General features: G+C 36.1%; 1 protein-coding gene across 1 annotated transcript in view; it reads left to right on the forward strand.

The window, feature by feature from the left end:
* The first annotated feature begins 563 nt into the window (after positions 1 to 563).
* The window catches only part of LOC124363555 (anosmin-1), a 70,198-nt gene continuing 52,269 nt past the window's right edge, over positions 564 to 18,492 (forward strand). The window contains exons 1-2 of the mRNA XM_046818807.1: positions 564 to 635; positions 4,011 to 4,271. Of these exons, the coding sequence (XP_046674763.1) occupies positions 564 to 635; positions 4,011 to 4,271 (333 nt within the window). The remainder of the gene's footprint in view (positions 636 to 4,010; positions 4,272 to 18,492) is intronic.

Genomic DNA, 18,492 nt, shown 5'->3' on the forward strand with positions numbered 1-18,492 from the left:
TTTCAGGAATATTCTCCCTCGGATGCAGCGCTCAATCAATATTGATGACAAATCGTTAATGACTGACAACGCTCAACTATACTTTGTTCAAATTCAAATATTATTAGTACAAAAAAAACAATGTTTTCATTGTAAAACAAAATTCAGATAGTAGTTACTAGATACTACACTACATAACAATATAAAACATTAGTAAAAATATAATTTTATATTTAATAACTTGCAATATAACATTTCGAGAACGAACTAGTTTTCTCTTTGTTATTCGTTCATACACCAGGCACACACAGAATACCATTCGCACCTTTCATACTAAGTATGTCAAGCAGCAGATCTAGTGTGTTGTATTATTACTCTCAGTTTCTAGCCATGAACCCCCCCCCCCCCACAGAGTAAAATGTGTAAAATGTCCAATAGGTGTTTGAGTTGAACTTTTTCTTTTGCAGTCTTTTTATATCATCAGGAAACTCGTTGACTATCCTGAAACCAACCTAAGATAGAAGTTTCTCAAATATGGATGTTCGATGTTGGTGCATTCTCAAGTTGTCACTGTCTCTGGCGCCATGCCCATGGACATCCCTATCAAGAGTCAAATCACATCTGAATCTGCAGTACGCAGAGAATGTAGAGGCTGGGTAAAGTCAGTAAACCTAATCTCTTGAAGACATCTCTACACGAGGTATTCAAGATGTGGTGAGTATTTACTTCACTTCGATACAGTAATATTTTAATTAAGAGCATTTCCAAAAGGAAACAGGGCTGAGAACATATCAGAATTAAGTGTTAACGTTCCTTCCGTATTGATTGACGCTGTCCAGTCTGCCACGAACCTTCAAATTCAATCAATATGTGGGATTGATCAGGTGTATAGCCAGTGGAGGCAATAGCATAATGAATCTCCCCCCTCCTCCCTGAAAATTTAAACGAAAAATTTACCTTACGAACACTAAAATGTCATTAGACCACAAATAAATTTGCTAACAAATTCAAACGTACGCTGTAAACTTGAGCTCTATAATAGTAACAGGAACTATATCGTTAGTTAATATATAGAACTAATATAATACAAATATAACTTTCGTTATAAACAAACTCAATTTCCACGAAAAATCATTAATACTATGTACTTAATGATTTGCCTTAAAAAGCTGAAAGGGTGGTAGGATTTTGGACATGTAATATCGTTATGTTACAAAAAGTATACTTATACCAATGACAAATGTGCGAAAACCTTTCAAATTCTCTACTGTCAATAACAAACTTAACAATGTATTTTTATGAAGCCGCTGTACAACACCCACATTACAAATTATTGTTCCATTGACCTAGATAAGCTAAACCGTGGTTGTGTTATCTATTAGATAAATTTTCTATTAGATAAATACATAAATACGAAATTAAGGAAAAGTTTTAACTCCGGATCTCTCCTTTCGCACGGGAGAAACCTCACCCGAGCCTGTTGTCGCCGCGCTGCACTTGGAACCGATTAGTTGGGATGCTCGGAAACTATATAGGTACCGAGCGAGCCGTGATCTTGCCGCGAGAGCATCGCAATTTAAGTCATTGTGTGTACAATCGTGGCAAGCTAGCTGCTATCTCCTCTTTTAACAGCTAAACTTAAAGTGTTAAACTGCATTTTAAATATCAATTCGTCTCAAATCCATAAATCTCTCACTACAGAAGAAACTTAAGGAGAATTTATATAGTTTTTATATATAGAATTTATATATATATGACAACCTAACACAATATACAATTGGTTTTAACAGATAATCGCATTTCTTACAATTTCATTACCATTGTGGCACTAAAAGTTTCTATACATACTAGTCCATGTATTTATTTATGTATTTAAGACGAATCACTATTTATAACGCAGTTTTAAATCTTTGCTCCGTGTTAAAAGTGAAGTCTCAGATGCACGTCCCCTCCAAACATATATTTCACTTTAAGAAATTAAGTAAAGTTGTGACAATAGTTCATGTCTTGTTCTGTTTTATCTGCTTATTTTGTGATTAGGCTTTAAAAATGTTAACTTGCACTTTCTGTGCTTAATTTCTAAAACGTTTCAAATAATAAGAAAAATTTGGAATAAAATACTAACTAATAAATATTTTTGTGACTGAGAACTAACACGTGTTGTGTGAGTTTTATTTTCAAGAATGTTCAAAACAATTAATAACACTTATAATAAAAACTTTAACAAAGGGTTTATTATTATTTTATTATTCACGATTTAAAATAATCGTGAATCAACAGTCTTGCCTACCCGCATCTCCGAACCGATTGAAACTACCTCAGGGTTTTTTGCTTAACCTTAGGATCTAATTAATATAATCAATGAAAATGTAGCTAAGTACTACAAATGTTTATTTATTTGAGTTTACAATGCTGAAAAAGCGAGAAAAATATTTTACTTGACGATAAATGTAGTATTTAAAATATACCTCATACAGATAATTTGTTTTTCCTTTGTTCTCCAACCTCTTACTACTGGTGGCCATCTAGATCTTAATGTCATAAGAACAATGTTAAATCTCAAGTTGTTTGAATTTAAACATCAACAACATTTTACAGGCGTTTGAGGTTTGTTGGTTATGATATAATCCTTAAAAAATAAGGACTTCAAAAACCATTAAATATGTTTGTAGTAAAATGAAGGAACAAAATAGTAAAAACTGATTTCAATTTGAGAAATGATAGTTATTAAAAGTCTATAACCACATGTTTTTAATGCGGTGTCCAATTTTAAGAAACATTTGTATGATACAATTAATTTCATAGTTATGTGTTATATAGACATTTCATCCTTATTACCACTCTTCTATAAAGTGTAATTTCCATAAGAAAAAAAGGAAAGATTATCTCAGTTTAGTATTGTAACATCGTAACAATAACGTTCAATAGTTACGTATCGCGTATCGATAGGTACACTGGAATAGCCGTTATGCAGTGAATATTATTATATTTTATATGTATATAAGATGGATGTTGTACCGTAATAATATTGTGAATCATTAAAATAGATTTTATTCAGCCTTTCCAGTCTAATTCAGAATTAAATTCTCAAGAAAAGACTAGTTTTACTATATTTACGTTGTGGCAGTCTATCTTTAAATAGCAACCAATCTGTTTTATCTCTGATTTTTTGCCAATTATGGCACCTCCTTTAAACATTGTGTGGTATCGGCTTTCAATAACTTTCTTTTCTCAAATTGACATTATATTTTACTTTTCAGTTGCTTTATTTTACTAAAACATTTTTGGTTTTGGGCGTTGGTTTATTTTATTTTAAAAATTATATTATTTTCTTTAACTCTTTAGTGGCTAATGTTTTGTAATATTTACAATAGGTATTACAGGTAGAGGTTGATCTGCGACCATATCTGAGGTTTAGAGACTCCTATCAGTAGATGTATTATTGTGTATGTGAACGTGGGCCATTCTTTCTCTGAAAAACTCCAAATAAAATTATTTCCTTAATAAAATGGCAATGTCTTTTCTTTTCCCTGGCTCATTGCTCTATGATATATCCCACGCTACTTCCAAAAGAGACGTTTCTCAGCAAGGTATTATGAACTATGTTATTATTCCTTGCATATATTTGAAAATGACTAAATCTCTGCATCTTGTCTTGTCTCTTTGCTACAGGTACGTCACTCGGATCTTCGCCATGAAGAACTATATGACCCGTAGAATATGCGCGCTTAATAAAGGCAATTAATACTACAATACCAGTTTTAATTGTTTTGGTATTACAACTGTTTTGGGGCTATACGTTGTGAGCCACAACCAGACTGTTGGGTTTGGTAAGATTCTGATAAACACTAACACTGTCCTGATGTATAGCGTTCGTTAAGTAGGGAGTGGTGCTGAAGTACCAACTGCAGCGGCAGACAAATATATCAAGACATCTCGCCTGTACGGGAGCGTTGCGTAGGTGGGGGGAGGGGGGCGCTAATGAGAGTGCGGTATGTAAAGAGGTATTTAGCCGAGATTTGATTTGTTAGGTGAAGCGGCTCAGCACGCCACGGCGCGGCGCGGAGCGGCGGCGGCGGTGGCAGAGGCGGTGGCTGGGCGGGGAGGTGGAAGAGTGCATCAGTACAGAGACCGACCAGTTACCAGTACACCGGCAGGTCTGGACAATGGCAGTGGCAGCAGTAGTGTTGGTCGTGGGGTTCATGTGTACACATGGGGCACACGCTCGCCTTGACGACCTCTCCCGCGCTCGCTGCACGGCCGCCTGTATGGATCAACAGAACAAGAACCAGGTAGCCACGCACATACAAGTACACGTCTTTAATAAATGGGAACTTAACACGCACTTTATATCATCTATTTAAAAAGCGGATATTAGATATTACAGCTTAAAAAGTTCATCGCGTGTTGGGGTTCCCAAACATACAGGGAATTTCTTTGTCCATAGCACTAGAAAAATCTAGGACTATGGTATAGGACATACTCGTAATAACATTCGTTTAATGTACGATTAAAATCTCATTTTTTGAAAATTCCAACGTTTGAATAAATAAATCTTATTGTTATAAATACCGGTTACGTGATTTGGTACAAACATAACTTATAAAAATCCAAGAACTAGAGGATTTTACAGTCGAGCCAGCCGTTTTCTGGAGGTTCTCTACTTCCCCAAAATTGGAACTTGGACACCTACGAGTTAAAGTCTCTAAGTATTTTGCGGACAAAGAGTCTAGAATACCAGAATTTCCAATAATGTTTTAGGGGTATTGTTCTTTAAATTTATTAGTATTGTTGATTTTCACGATGAGGCTTCAATATCCCCCTAGTAGTTCGGGATGCTTTAAATTACTTAAATTGTTTTAGATACGATTCCGATTTTAAATTGGAATGTGTGAGTTTTCTCATCCGAGAACTGCCAGGATGACGGTAGTTCAAAGCCTCAACAAGGAGAGACGCACCTCTGATTTATGTCATTTTATCGAATAGATTAGTAGACTTTAAGATAAATACAATAAACCCCAGTTTTAACTTAAGAGGGCTGTAACAAAAAAATCTATGCTGAAAAAAAGTTTTTATTTAGAAATCATGAAAGCTTTTCACCTGATTTAAACATGTTCTGTATTTTCCTTGAAATGTTTTGTCACGTACAATAGGAACAACCAATTATTTGCGCATTAAAACACATTGTTCTGTGTTTTAAGATTACTGCTGGCCACTTGTGTTATAGCATGGAGCTCACAGTTTAATTTCCAAATTTAAAATTAAATACAAATTATTCAAGAAAAAAAGATAGATAGATTTTTTTAAATCCAACTATGTCTTTCGAGGTATATAAGCGTCTCAAAAAATGTATCTGATGAAAATCGCACAAGTGTAGTTTTATAAATTTAAATAGATTGTAAATAGATTTTTTTATCTAAGTTAACATTTCGTTTATGTATTAGTTTGTTTTTTTAACGATATATCCTTTTAATTTTAGTATCATTACTGCAAAAACATATATATCGCCGGAGAACATGGTAAGAGTAAGGGAAGAGACAGTGCAGTACGAGGTAAACACTACTACTGATAAAAAAACCGGACAAGATTTGAGAACGCGCTAACTCCGAAACTCCAAGATAGATGGCATTAACAAACAATTATGCGTATTACACTTTTTATAACCCTTAAGGTTTCTATATACCGACTGTTATATCTGAAGCATTTCATATCGCAATAGTAAAAAAATAGGAATCTTTAACAATAAGTCTTTTTTTCAACGTTGATAAGCAAAAACATAAGGAATTCATGGTATTCGTTTATGTCACAAGATGGGAGTTGCAATTTTAAAATTTAAAGTTACCCCCTTCAAACCCCCTTTGTAGGGGGTACAATTTTGTTTACCCTCAAAGAAATCCAAAAAAGTCATTTAATAATTATGGTGAAGATTATACATTTATATTTCAATCCGTTTGGAATATATCCCGGCGTAGCAGGACTTAAATTACACCCTTTGATGTAAGGGGTAGTATGCCCATAACTTTTGCTAGGATCGTCGTAGAGATGTTTTGTTCGTATCATTGTGTTTCTTTTGAATTTGCCTTTCAAATGACATGTCACAAGATAGGGGTTGAAATTTGAAAATTTAAAGTGATCCCCCCCTTTGAAAAAGGGGGAAAATATTTTGACTCCCTATAAAGTCCCCAAAAGCATTTGAATAGATATGGTGAAGATTTTACATCGATATCTCAATCCGTTTGGAATATATCCAGACGTATCAGGATTTAATTTACACCCTGTATATATTAATCTGCTAAAGTAACTTCTTTTTTTTATTTGTTATTGGCAATGGATGGTTAGAAAAAAATACGAGATAGGATTTCGGACATGTGCCATCATTATTTGTTTCAAAAAGTATAAAACTAAGTTTCGAGGATTGATATCCAGCCTCTTCCTCAGGTGTGGCCGACCAAATCCGCATTTTGTAGTTTTTAAGTCGAAATGTACGTATTAGATGTTCTGTCACCCAAGGAAGAGAGTAGATCTCAATCCTCGAAACGTAGTGTACACTTGTTGCTACATATAACAATGGCAAATGACCGAAATCCTGTTATCTTTCCATTGTTTTCATATGCGTTAATGTTTCTATAGGCCGACTGTTGAAAAGTTTGTAAAGTCTATCTATAGTTATATCTCAAACATTAAATAACGCAACAGTTTATAAAATTTAAGAATCTTTAACAGTAAGTTTTGTTTTATAGCTATTTTGATATAATACGAGCACCATATATTATAGTAAGGTGCCTAGATGGTTTTTATGTGAAGGCGTATCGAATATACAGGATAACATTAATTCGACAGCAATACCAGTCAAAATAAACTACTACCCGGTTTGGTTCTTGGTTTTTTAGTACCAAGAACTAAAGTGTCATAGTTAACATTAAACTGAACGTGTTTAAATTGGATTGAAATACAATAAAAATGTATACAATTATCGTAGAATAGATGTAATATGGCAGAAACCCTTGCGAGACATATTATATTCAACAACTTCCTAATTTTCATGGCGATCGAATGAATGAATGAATGGTGTAGAAATGCATACCTAAAAAACATACGGACATTCACTCGACATACATGTATAAATGCACTATTCTTCTTTAATTTCTTCTTAGTTTCTAAATTGTTTTGTGTTAATTGGCGAATAATGTAAAATTAATTTTAACGTAAATCTTTCAAACATCCACAAAATTCGTAATTAAGACCTCCAGTATTAAACAAATATAATTTTTAAAATCACTTTCATTTAGGTATCGTGTAGGCTTTCAAAAAAATGGACTTACAAATTTTTCAGGATACCGGCCTAGTATGTTAACATGCCAGACATTCAGCAACTGCCATTGAATTCCTTTGTGCTAACGAATCTTGTCGCTTTTTATACAAAACTACTTACGCATCATAAATCCGGCATATCACGATATATAGGCCACACATGATATGCGAGACACTCATCAGTACCATTGAATACTTTTGTGCGAACGAACCTCGTACGTACGATATCTTGTACAAAACTATACAGGGTTAATAAGTATACGTATCTTTAATCCGGCATATCACGATATATAGGCCACACATGATATGCGAGATAATCATCAGTACCATTGAATACTTTTGTGCGAACGAACCTCGTACGCATCTTGTACAAAACTATACAGGGTTAATAAGTATACGTATCTTTAATCCGGCATATCACGATATATAGGCCACACATGATATGTGAGACACTCATCAGTACCATTGAATACTTTTGTGCGAACGAAACCTCGTACGCATCTTGTACAAAACTATACAGGGTTAATAAGTATACGTATCTTTAATCCGGCATATCACGATATATAGGCCACACATGATATTCGAGACACTCATCAGTACCATTGAATACTTTTGTGCGAACGAACCTCGTACGCATCTTGTACAAAACTATATACGTATCTTTTAATCCGGCATATCACGATATATAGGCCACACTTGATATGCGAGACACTCATCAGTACCATTGAATACTTTTGTGCGAACGAACCTCGTACGCATTTTGTACAAAACTATATACGTATCTTTAATCCGGCATATCACGATATATAGGCCACACATGATATGCGAGACACTCATCAGTACCATTGAATACTTTTGTGCGAACGAACCTCGTACGCATCTTGTACAAAACTATATACGTATCTTTAATCCGGCATATCACGATATATAGGCCACACATGATATGCGAGACACTCATCAGTACCATTGAATACTTTTGTGCGAACGAACCTCGTACGCATCTTGTACAAAACTATATACGTATCTTTAATCCGGCATATCACGATATATAGGCCACACATGATATGCGAGACACTCATCAGTACCATTGAATACTTTTGTGCGAACGAACCCTCGTACGCATCTTGTACAAAACTATATACGTATCTTTAATCCGGCATATCACGATGTATAGGCCACACATGATATGCGAGACACTCATCAGTACCATTGAATACTTTTGTGCGAACGAACCTCGTAGGTATCTTGTTCAAACTATTATACGTATCTTTAATCCGGCATATCACGATGTATAGGCCACACATGATTTGCGAGACACTCATCAGTACCATTGAATACTTTTGTGCGAACGAACCTCGTAGGTATCTTGTTCAAAACTATATACGTATCTTTAAATCCGGCATATCACGGTATATAGGCCACACATGATATGCGAGGACACTCATTAGTACCATTGAATACTTTTGTACGAACGAAACCTCGTAGGTATCTTGTTCAAAACTATATACGTATCTTTAATCCGGCATATCACGATGTATAGGCCACACATGATATGCGAGACACTCATCAGTACCATTGAATTACTTTTGTGCGAACGAACCTCGTACGCATCTTGTACAAAACTATATACGTATCTTTAATCCGGCATATCACGATATATAGGCCACACATGATATGCGAGGACACTCATCAGTACCATTGAATACTTTTGTGCGAACGAACCTCGTACCGCATCTTGTACAAAACTATATACGTATCTTTAATCCGGCATATCACGATATATAGGCCACACATGATATGCGAGACACTCATCAGTACCATTGAATACTTTTGTGCGAACGAACCTCGTACGCATCTTGTACAAAACTATATACGTATCTTTAATCCGGCATATCACGATGTATAGGCCACACATGATATGCGAGACACTCATCAGTACCATTGAATACTTTTGTGCGAACGAACCTCGTAGGTATCTTGTTCAAAACTATATACGTATCCTTAATCCGGCATATCACGATGTATAGGCCACACATGATATGCGAGACACTCATCAGTACCATTGAATACTTTTGTGCGAACGAACCTCGTAGGGTATCTTGTTCAAAACTATATACGTATCTTTAATCCGGCATATCACGGTATATAGGCCACACAGATATGCGAGACACTCATTAGTACCATTGAATACTTTTGTGCGAACGAACCTCGTAGGTATCTTGTTCAAAACTATATACGTATCTTTAATCCGGCATATCACGATGTATAGGCCCACACATGATATGCGAGACACTCATCAGTACCATTGAATACTTTTGTGCGAACGAACCTCGTACGCATCTTGTACAAAACTATATACGTATCTTTAATCCGGCATATCACGATATATAGGCCACACATGATATGCGAGACACTCATCAGTACCATTGAATACTTTTGTGCGAACGAACCTCGTACGCATCTTGTACAAAAACTATATACGTATCGTTAATCCGGCATATCACGATATATAGGCCACACATGATATGCGAGACACTCATCAGTACCATTGAATACTTTTGTGCGAACGAACCTTGTAGGTATCTTGTTCAAAACTATATACGTATCTTTAATCCGGCATATCACGATGTATAGGCCACACATGATATGCGAGACACTCATCAGTACCATTGAATACTTTTGTGCGAACGAACCTCGTAGGTATCTTGTTCAAAACTATATACGTATCTTTAATCCGGCATATCACGGTATATAGGCCACACATGATATGCGAGACACTCATCAGTACCATTGAATACTTTTGTGCGAACGAACCTCGTAGGTATCTTGGTTCAAAACTATATACGTATCTTTAATCCGGCATATCACGGTATATAGGCACACATGATATGCGAGACACTCATCAGTACCATTGAATACTTTTGTGCGAACGAACCTCGTAGGTATCTTGTTCAAAACTATATACGTATCTTTAATCCGGCATATCACGATGTATAGGCACACATGATATGCGAGACACTCATCAGTACCATTGAATACTTTTGTGCGAACGAACCTCGTACGCATCTTGTACAAAACTATATACGTATCTTTAATCCGGCATATCACGATATATAGGCCACACATGGATATGCGAGACACTCATCAGTACCATTGAATACTTTTGTGCGAACGAACCTCGTACGCATCTTGTACAAAACTATATACGTATGGTTAATCCGGCATATAACGATATATAGGCTACACATGATATGCGAGACACTCATCAGTACCATTGAATACTTTTGTGCGAACGAACCTCGTACGCATCTTGTACAAAACTATATACGTATCTTTAATCCGGCATATCACGATGTAGGCTATAGGCCACACATGATATGCGAGACACTCATCAGTACCATTGAATACTTTTGTGCGAACGAACCTCGTAGGTATCTTGTTCAAAACTATATACGTATCTTTAATCCGGCATATCACGATGTATAGGCCACACATGATATGCGAGACACTCATCAGTACCATTGAATACTTTTGTGCGAACGAACCTCGTACGCATCCTGTACAAAACTATACAGGGTTAATAAGTATACGTATCTTTAATCCGGCATATCACGATATATAGGCCACACATGATATGCGAGACACTCATCAGTACCATTGAATACTTTTGAGCGAACGAACCTCGTACGTATCTTGTACAAAACTATATACGTATCGTTAACCCCGACATATCACGATATATAGGCCACACATGATATGCGAGACACTCAATCAGTACCATTGAATACTTTTGTGCGAACGAACCTCGTACGCATCTTGTACAAAACTATATACGTATCTTTAATCCGTCATTTGATGATTGGTGACGACACATAAAATCTACTTTTATCTTTTTGCACTAGAATGGGGTGTTTAACTAATTGGATCTCAATTACATAAAGAACAATAATCCAGTTAGTAAGTTCACTGTTACTCGATATCGATGACGACATCTTTAGTAATAAGAATACTGGAAGTGATTTTGCAGAATGACCCACGTTGCAAATATCGTCTATATTAGGTTCTCTGTCGTACGGACATTGCTGATCATACAGCCTAACTCTGTAGTTACGCTATATGATCAGCTACGTACGGGATACAAATTTGCATACCTGCAGTTTATATTACATTTCCTATTGCACAGCAAATTTTGAACAGCTAACATTTTAACCTATACCGTACCTTTCAGATTAGCGGGCATAACATGTTCATACTGTAAAGCAACGTGACTACTTTTTATGTTTTAAAGCTACTCTGTCTGATATCTTGTCATAACTTAAACAGATTACTTTAGTATGTCCACTATAAGTTCACCTTCACATATTGTAACTAATTAACTGTCATTAATTAAAACTGTTTGAAAACAGAATGTATGTAAGTTAAAATACTGTTCTGTTTTAGAAACAGAATTATAATAAAATCACATTTTATTAGTATTACTTGAACTATTAAAACAGTTCTCGTAAATTAATATTATTTGTGAAGTATAAGGGTAGTATAAAGTAGGTAATATAATTATGATGTACAAAGTAGAACACACTATCTATCTCCCTTTAACGTTAATCAAAATAATGTATGAATGAACCATTTCTGGCTACACAAACGTCTGGTGTATAGAGTGCCCTTACATACTGCATTTCAAGATCATCTGTATTATAATATGAAATAATTTTAAAAAAGAACGTATATTAGCGATAATAATATTATTTTTTTAGAATTATAATAAAATTACATAATGACCTAAATTATTAATATTCGAAACTTTAAATCCAGTACTCTCGTAAAATTATATTATTTGTGATGTATAAATTAGGCTATATAAGTATAAAGCAGAACACTAAGTCATCTGTCTCGTTTTAATGTTAATCAAGATTTTATATGCATGAATAAATCATTCGTGTCGACGTAAATGTCTGGTGTACAGAGAGCTCTGTATTATTTATCCTTCGTTTTGATTGATGTATATACTTTAAACAAGCATTTGAAATTCAAGTGTAATATACATGTTTTTGTTAAAATGTGTTTTTTATCTTCAAAAATCAAAAGAACGTAAGAGCAGAATATCACAGTGATAACACCGGTATGACTCAGCGGTAAGGATAAGTACAGATAACTCCAATCGCAGCGCCCACCTGTCATCACGGCCGCCACACGGCTTGCAACCTGTGACTCATATGTTGGTGTACCTGTATGAGTTGTCTGTTGTTTAATTTAAACTCATTTACCGGGCCATTTCATCCCTATACCAGTTATTCTGAATATAAATTATTAACACGGAGAAGGTCCCGAGATCTGTCACCATGACTTTACATAAGTAACAATTAAATTGTTTGATGGGGCAAGTACTTAATTGTCATAAAAACAATTATAGCACCATTCATAAATTGTAATGTCAGATTATTTAATCACATAACTGTGTGCCATCCTATAAAAAAATGTAGTTGGTATAACTTTATTCTAATATATGACTACGAAATAAATTCTTTATAAATATATTGATGTCATCATCTCTTTATCCGTTGTTCGCGGTCCGATTCATTGCATCAAAAGAATCTCTTTTTCAGACTTTAACATGACGTTTATACTTTTCACAGTTAACTTTCCAAAGGGTTTTTGGAAAAGATTTATATACTTAAGTAAATGTGTCACTAAATTCATATTATATTATATTATGTATCAGATGTAGTGACATTATTGAAACATAACTCTGGCGTTAGTACATATAAAATTTGAAAAATACTAGTTTAAGCAATAGGAAATGGTAGGCTAAAGCCGTTTATTCATATTTTTTATTCACTTCAATATTTTGTAGAGAACCAAAATATAGTTGTGCTTAATCCAAAAAATACAGGTGTGTTGAAAAACCCAAAGCCGCGTGAAATTTAGAGCACCTCAGAGTAGCATATAAAACCTAATTATTTACCTTGTTAATTCTTGCCCTCAATTTGGAGAGTCGATGGAAATTCTTATATCCAAGCATAAATATTATATTGTAGATTAGTGTCTCAGCTTACACCTAGATTCCCGGGTTCGAATCCCGACTTGGGCTCGCCATTTCCCACGCTTAACAAATGACATCTGAGCCATATCTCAAGTAATATAACAAATAGTTGTGGTAGAGCTTCAGACAACAAAAACGTTAACATAAGTCAAGTAACATTCCTCGTAAAAAGGTATATCCCTTTAACACAAAGAAATGACAATCAAAAATGAAATTCACATCTTTCCATTGTGCAAAGTCTAAAATAATAACTTTAGTTTTGACATTAGATTTAAAATGTCATACAAACTACGACCTTTTATGAAAAAATCCAAATTCTCATTACCTATTTGTTCGCAGCACTCAAAAACATATAACCGATAGAGTTGTAAATATTGATTGGCAAAGAATTCGGTTCGGTGCATAATAAAGTGTATCCTAGGAACGAACTGGTTCATTACACTTTGTACGAGGGCTATTCGGAAAGTTGATTACGTTTTGCGCTCGTATAAAAGTTGTTCGACGAAACATTCCGAGTATAAACTTATTCATTTACGAATTAGATAAACAGTTATCAATTTAAAGCTATACAAATGTTATTTCTGAGTTAGATGAACTATTAAGAGATTAATATGTTTGGTAGCTATCATTAAATGAGCGTCAATTCCTTTTGCTTTATTGTGATATATCAAAATAGAATAAAAAGACGATATTGCATATTTTTGGCAAGCATCGTGAGCAAAGATTCGTTTAAAATTGTATTTAAAACTTGTGGATATGTATGAGCACCAGATGCAAAATATTAAACACTCAGGTTTATGATACATTAAGGCAAGTGTTTCAAATTTCTCTTCAATTAATTATTACTCTTTATCCAACAAATTAGGTCAAAAATATCTCCGAAAAAAAACAATACTGCAACATACTAACATGTGAAAAGTAACAAGGTAGTAAGGTTCAATGCATTACTAAAATACTATTATAAAGTTAATGACATCATTTACAAACAAAATGAAAGATTATTAAATAAAATATATTGAGGCTAGGTCACGATTTTTGTGGTAATTAATCTCGTGAAATTGTGTCAGCTGTAAGTAAAGAAATGTCAACGTGGCTGTTTGTGTATGATGATGAAATCACTACAGGTGAATATGTGTCCACAGACCTGCCAGAGCGCCTCATGATATTTACCTTGAATTATAAACAGTCAATTAAAGTCAATTATAATTACGTGAAGACGTTGACCCGTCCAGGTTGGAATGGCAGCGAACCGCGCAATGTACGAGAACATTTCACTGATTGTCGCTGCGGAACTGGTTTGAGACCGTGCGACAAGCCGTCTTTGTCATAGAGATACCGCTCCGAGACTGAGACACTCCGCACCTTCACCACATCATTGTAGACTGCAACAAACAACGATCTCGATGGGACAGCTCCGAGACTGAGACACTCCGCACCTTCAGCACACCATTGTAGACTGCAGCAAACAACGATACCGATGGGATTGCTCCGAGACTGGACACTCCGCACCTTCACCACATCATTGTAGAATGCAGCAAACAACGATACCGATGGGATTGCTCCGAGACTGAGACACTCCGCACCTTCAGCACATTATTGTAGACTGCAACAAACAACGATCTCGATGGGACAGCTCCGAGACTGAGACACTCCGCACCTTCACCACATCATTGTAGACTGCAACAAACAACGATCCCGATGGCACCGCTCAGAGTCTGAGACACTCCGCACCTTCACCACATCATTGTAGACTGCAGCAAACAACGATCCCAATGGGACAGCTCCGAGACTGAGACACTCCGCACCTTCACCACATCATTGTAGACTGCAAGCAAACAACGATCCCGATGGGACTGCTCCGAGACTGAGACACTCCGCACCTTCACCACATCATTGTAGACTGCAACAAACAACGATCCCGATGGGACTGCTCCGAGACTGAGACACTCCGCACCTTCACCACATCATTGTAGACTGCAGCAAACAACGATCTCGATGGGACAGCTCCGAGACTGAGACACTCCGCACCTTCATCACATCATTATAGACTGCAACAAACAACGATCCCGATGGGACTGCTCCGAGACTGAGACACTCCGCACCTCCACCACATCATTGTAGACTTGCAACAAACAACGATCTCGATGGGACAGCTCTGAGTCTGAGACACTCCGCACCTTCATCACATCATTATAGACTGCAACAAACAACGATCCCGATGGGAACTGCTCCGAGACTGAGACACTCGCACCTTCACCACATCATTGTAGACTGCAACAAACAACGATCCCGATGGGACTGCTCGAGACTGAGACACTCCGCACCTTCACCACATCATTGTAGACTGCAGCAAACAACGATCTCGATGGGACAGCTCCGAGACTGAGACACTCCGCACCTTCATCACATCATTATAGACTGCAACAAACAACGATCCCGATGGGACTGCTCCGAGACTGAGACACTCGCACCTTCACCACATCATTGTAGACTGCAACAAACAACGATCCCGATGGGACTGCTCCGAGACTGAGACACTCCGCACCTTCACCACATCATTGTAGACTGCAGCAAACAACGATCTCGATGGGACAGCTCCGAGACTGAGACACTCCGTGCATTGTAGACTGCAGCAAACAACGATCCCGATGGCTCGGCTCTGAGTCTGAGACACTCCGCACCTTCATTGTACAACGATCCCGATCGGCTAGCTGAGTGAACGTGCGTGCGACATACCGTCTTTGCCATAAAGATACCGCTTCGAGACTGACACTCCACACCTTTACCACATCATTGTAGTCAGCAGTAAACAACAGTTTTTATGGGCTCAACTGATATTTTGTTATAGCTCTCATAAAACTAGAATCTGAGAAATTTCACTTTGTTCTAAATAGACCTTTTTGATGCTTTAGAAATGCCAGGATATTTTGGATAGGTAACGTTGGGGTTGGGCCTGTCTCCTGTCGAGATCCACGAATAAGGATGTTTTGGGCATTAATCTCAGTCATGTCTCCTTGGAAGAATGGGAGGATAGCTTTGTACTTCTCTCTAATCAAAACGGGCTGGGGTGCCTAGGCTAACAACTACCTTTACCTTAGGGGCCCACCAACTCCAACAGTCATTCCCCGCAGTAGACTAAACCTATTGATCTACCCTTGCACCCCAATATCTCGACATTTGCGGTTAGTGATTTACTGCTCCTGGACATTTGTATGGTTGCCCAGGTAAAGTGTCACAACCATGCACCTAGTATAGGATAAACTGTAAGGTATAAACCGACCAGAAGTGAAACCTCCTGATGTGTGGTTAATTAATGGTAGGTAGAGAAACATTGCAACCTTCACTACATCATTGTAGACCGCAGCTAAAAATGATTTAGTTGGTTGAACTTATTTCGTATAATTTTCCGTATAATACAGTTATGTGATCTACTAGTGAAGTTTATAAATTTTCCTTATTACAATATTTTCCATATAATCTAATTGTGTAATATATTTTTAAGAAAACACATCTGACTAATTTGAACTGAAGTTATCAAATACTCTAAGGATACGAAATGACAATTTTTCAGATAAGTGTTTAAACAAACCATAATATACAGCCTTTCCAAATTCACAGACCTAGCACCTTTTTACGGCTAATAATTGGCTCTTGTAAATTCACACTGCAAGGGAACTTTCTGTCCTTTAAGATATCTTGACACAGGTGGGATGTAAAACAGTTTCTTTCATTAACAGTTCTGCCTTTCTCAAAGTAGACAACATTACTGAGGTTAGCTGAAGCCAATAGACTAGTAAGATTTAGAATTATAACCTGTTTTAATTGGTTTGTAAATATTGACGCAACATATTTTTTTCTGTGAAGAAATTCGATTGGTTTGGTGTGAACATATATCAGTATATCAACTTACGAGGTATATCAGTATACCGACGATTAGTAACACCAATTAGAATTTGTTGTTAAAAATATTTCAAAAACGAACTGACCTATGGATTTAAAATTTGTAGGAAGCTTCATTCATATATATGTATATATAAGAAACACTGCATTCGATTGTGGTGCATGTCACTCCATGGGATTTGCCTGAGCGTCTGGAAATATGTTTGCATTGGTCTTATGGGTAACCAACCATGATAACAACAAGACAATAGCATAATAAATCATTTGTAAACAATCTAAGTAAAAGTATGTGATATATTAACATGGTGTAAAAAGAAAATATAATAGCGAGAGTCAACATTAAAAGTCGGTGACAAGATTTGATTTCAGCGCACTCTTGTGTTGTAGTACCCTCCCTACATCACCGGAACTGTTACTATTTAAACACTGCTATAAAATCTAATTCGATGAACAACCATGTCAATGAGGGAAGATATCTCTTGAAAAATGATTTGTATAATTTAAATTTTACTTGAAACTTCATTTCTACGTAGACAAGATTGAAGGGAGGTATACTTAGTCACTAAGTAAGGGAGGTATCCAAATTCCTTTTATGTATGACTACTATCTGTCATCTGTCCACAGGACATCTCGAGAATAACATGAACGACTTGAAATTGTGCATGCAACCTCAGTGAAACCTGTTACGCGTGGTGTGGCGTATTCCTACCTTGTTTTATTACGGTAGTAGAAAGTAATATTTCCGGGAACGAGCTGATGAAAGTGTTTGGTCATTCAGTCACTGAATTCAATGTGGTGTAATCGGTTTTGATTGGAATGGTTTTTTAATTTTAGAGTCATACACCTGTAAGATTAAGATTAAGATTAGAACTCTCATAAAGACAGAAAAAGTAGGAAAACGGGTTATCACTCGATGAGAAATTACAGATATTAAAAGAAGGGTATATAGGGAATTTTATAACCAGGCCCAAATAAGTGGTTGAAGTTTAAAATTTGAAATTATTTACATTACACACTTACAGCTTACAGGGAAAGAGGATTTTAAACGTTTTGTTACATAAACTACACCTTCTAAATGAAGTATAATTAAAGTCAAATATTTGTTTTTATAAGCTTTTTCTTATGAAATGTTTTTTTATAAATAGAAAATGTCCTACTCTTTCCAATCATCCAATATGCTCTTTAACTTTTCTGAAGCCTCATTCAGGGCTTGATTCAGAGCCTCATTCAGACCATAGTAAGCGATGATCGTTACTAGAAAA

The sequence above is a fragment of the Homalodisca vitripennis genome, chromosome 5 (genome assembly GCF_021130785.1).
Source record: "Homalodisca vitripennis isolate AUS2020 chromosome 5, UT_GWSS_2.1, whole genome shotgun sequence".
Classification (NCBI taxonomy): domain Eukaryota; kingdom Metazoa; phylum Arthropoda; class Insecta; order Hemiptera; family Cicadellidae; genus Homalodisca; species Homalodisca vitripennis.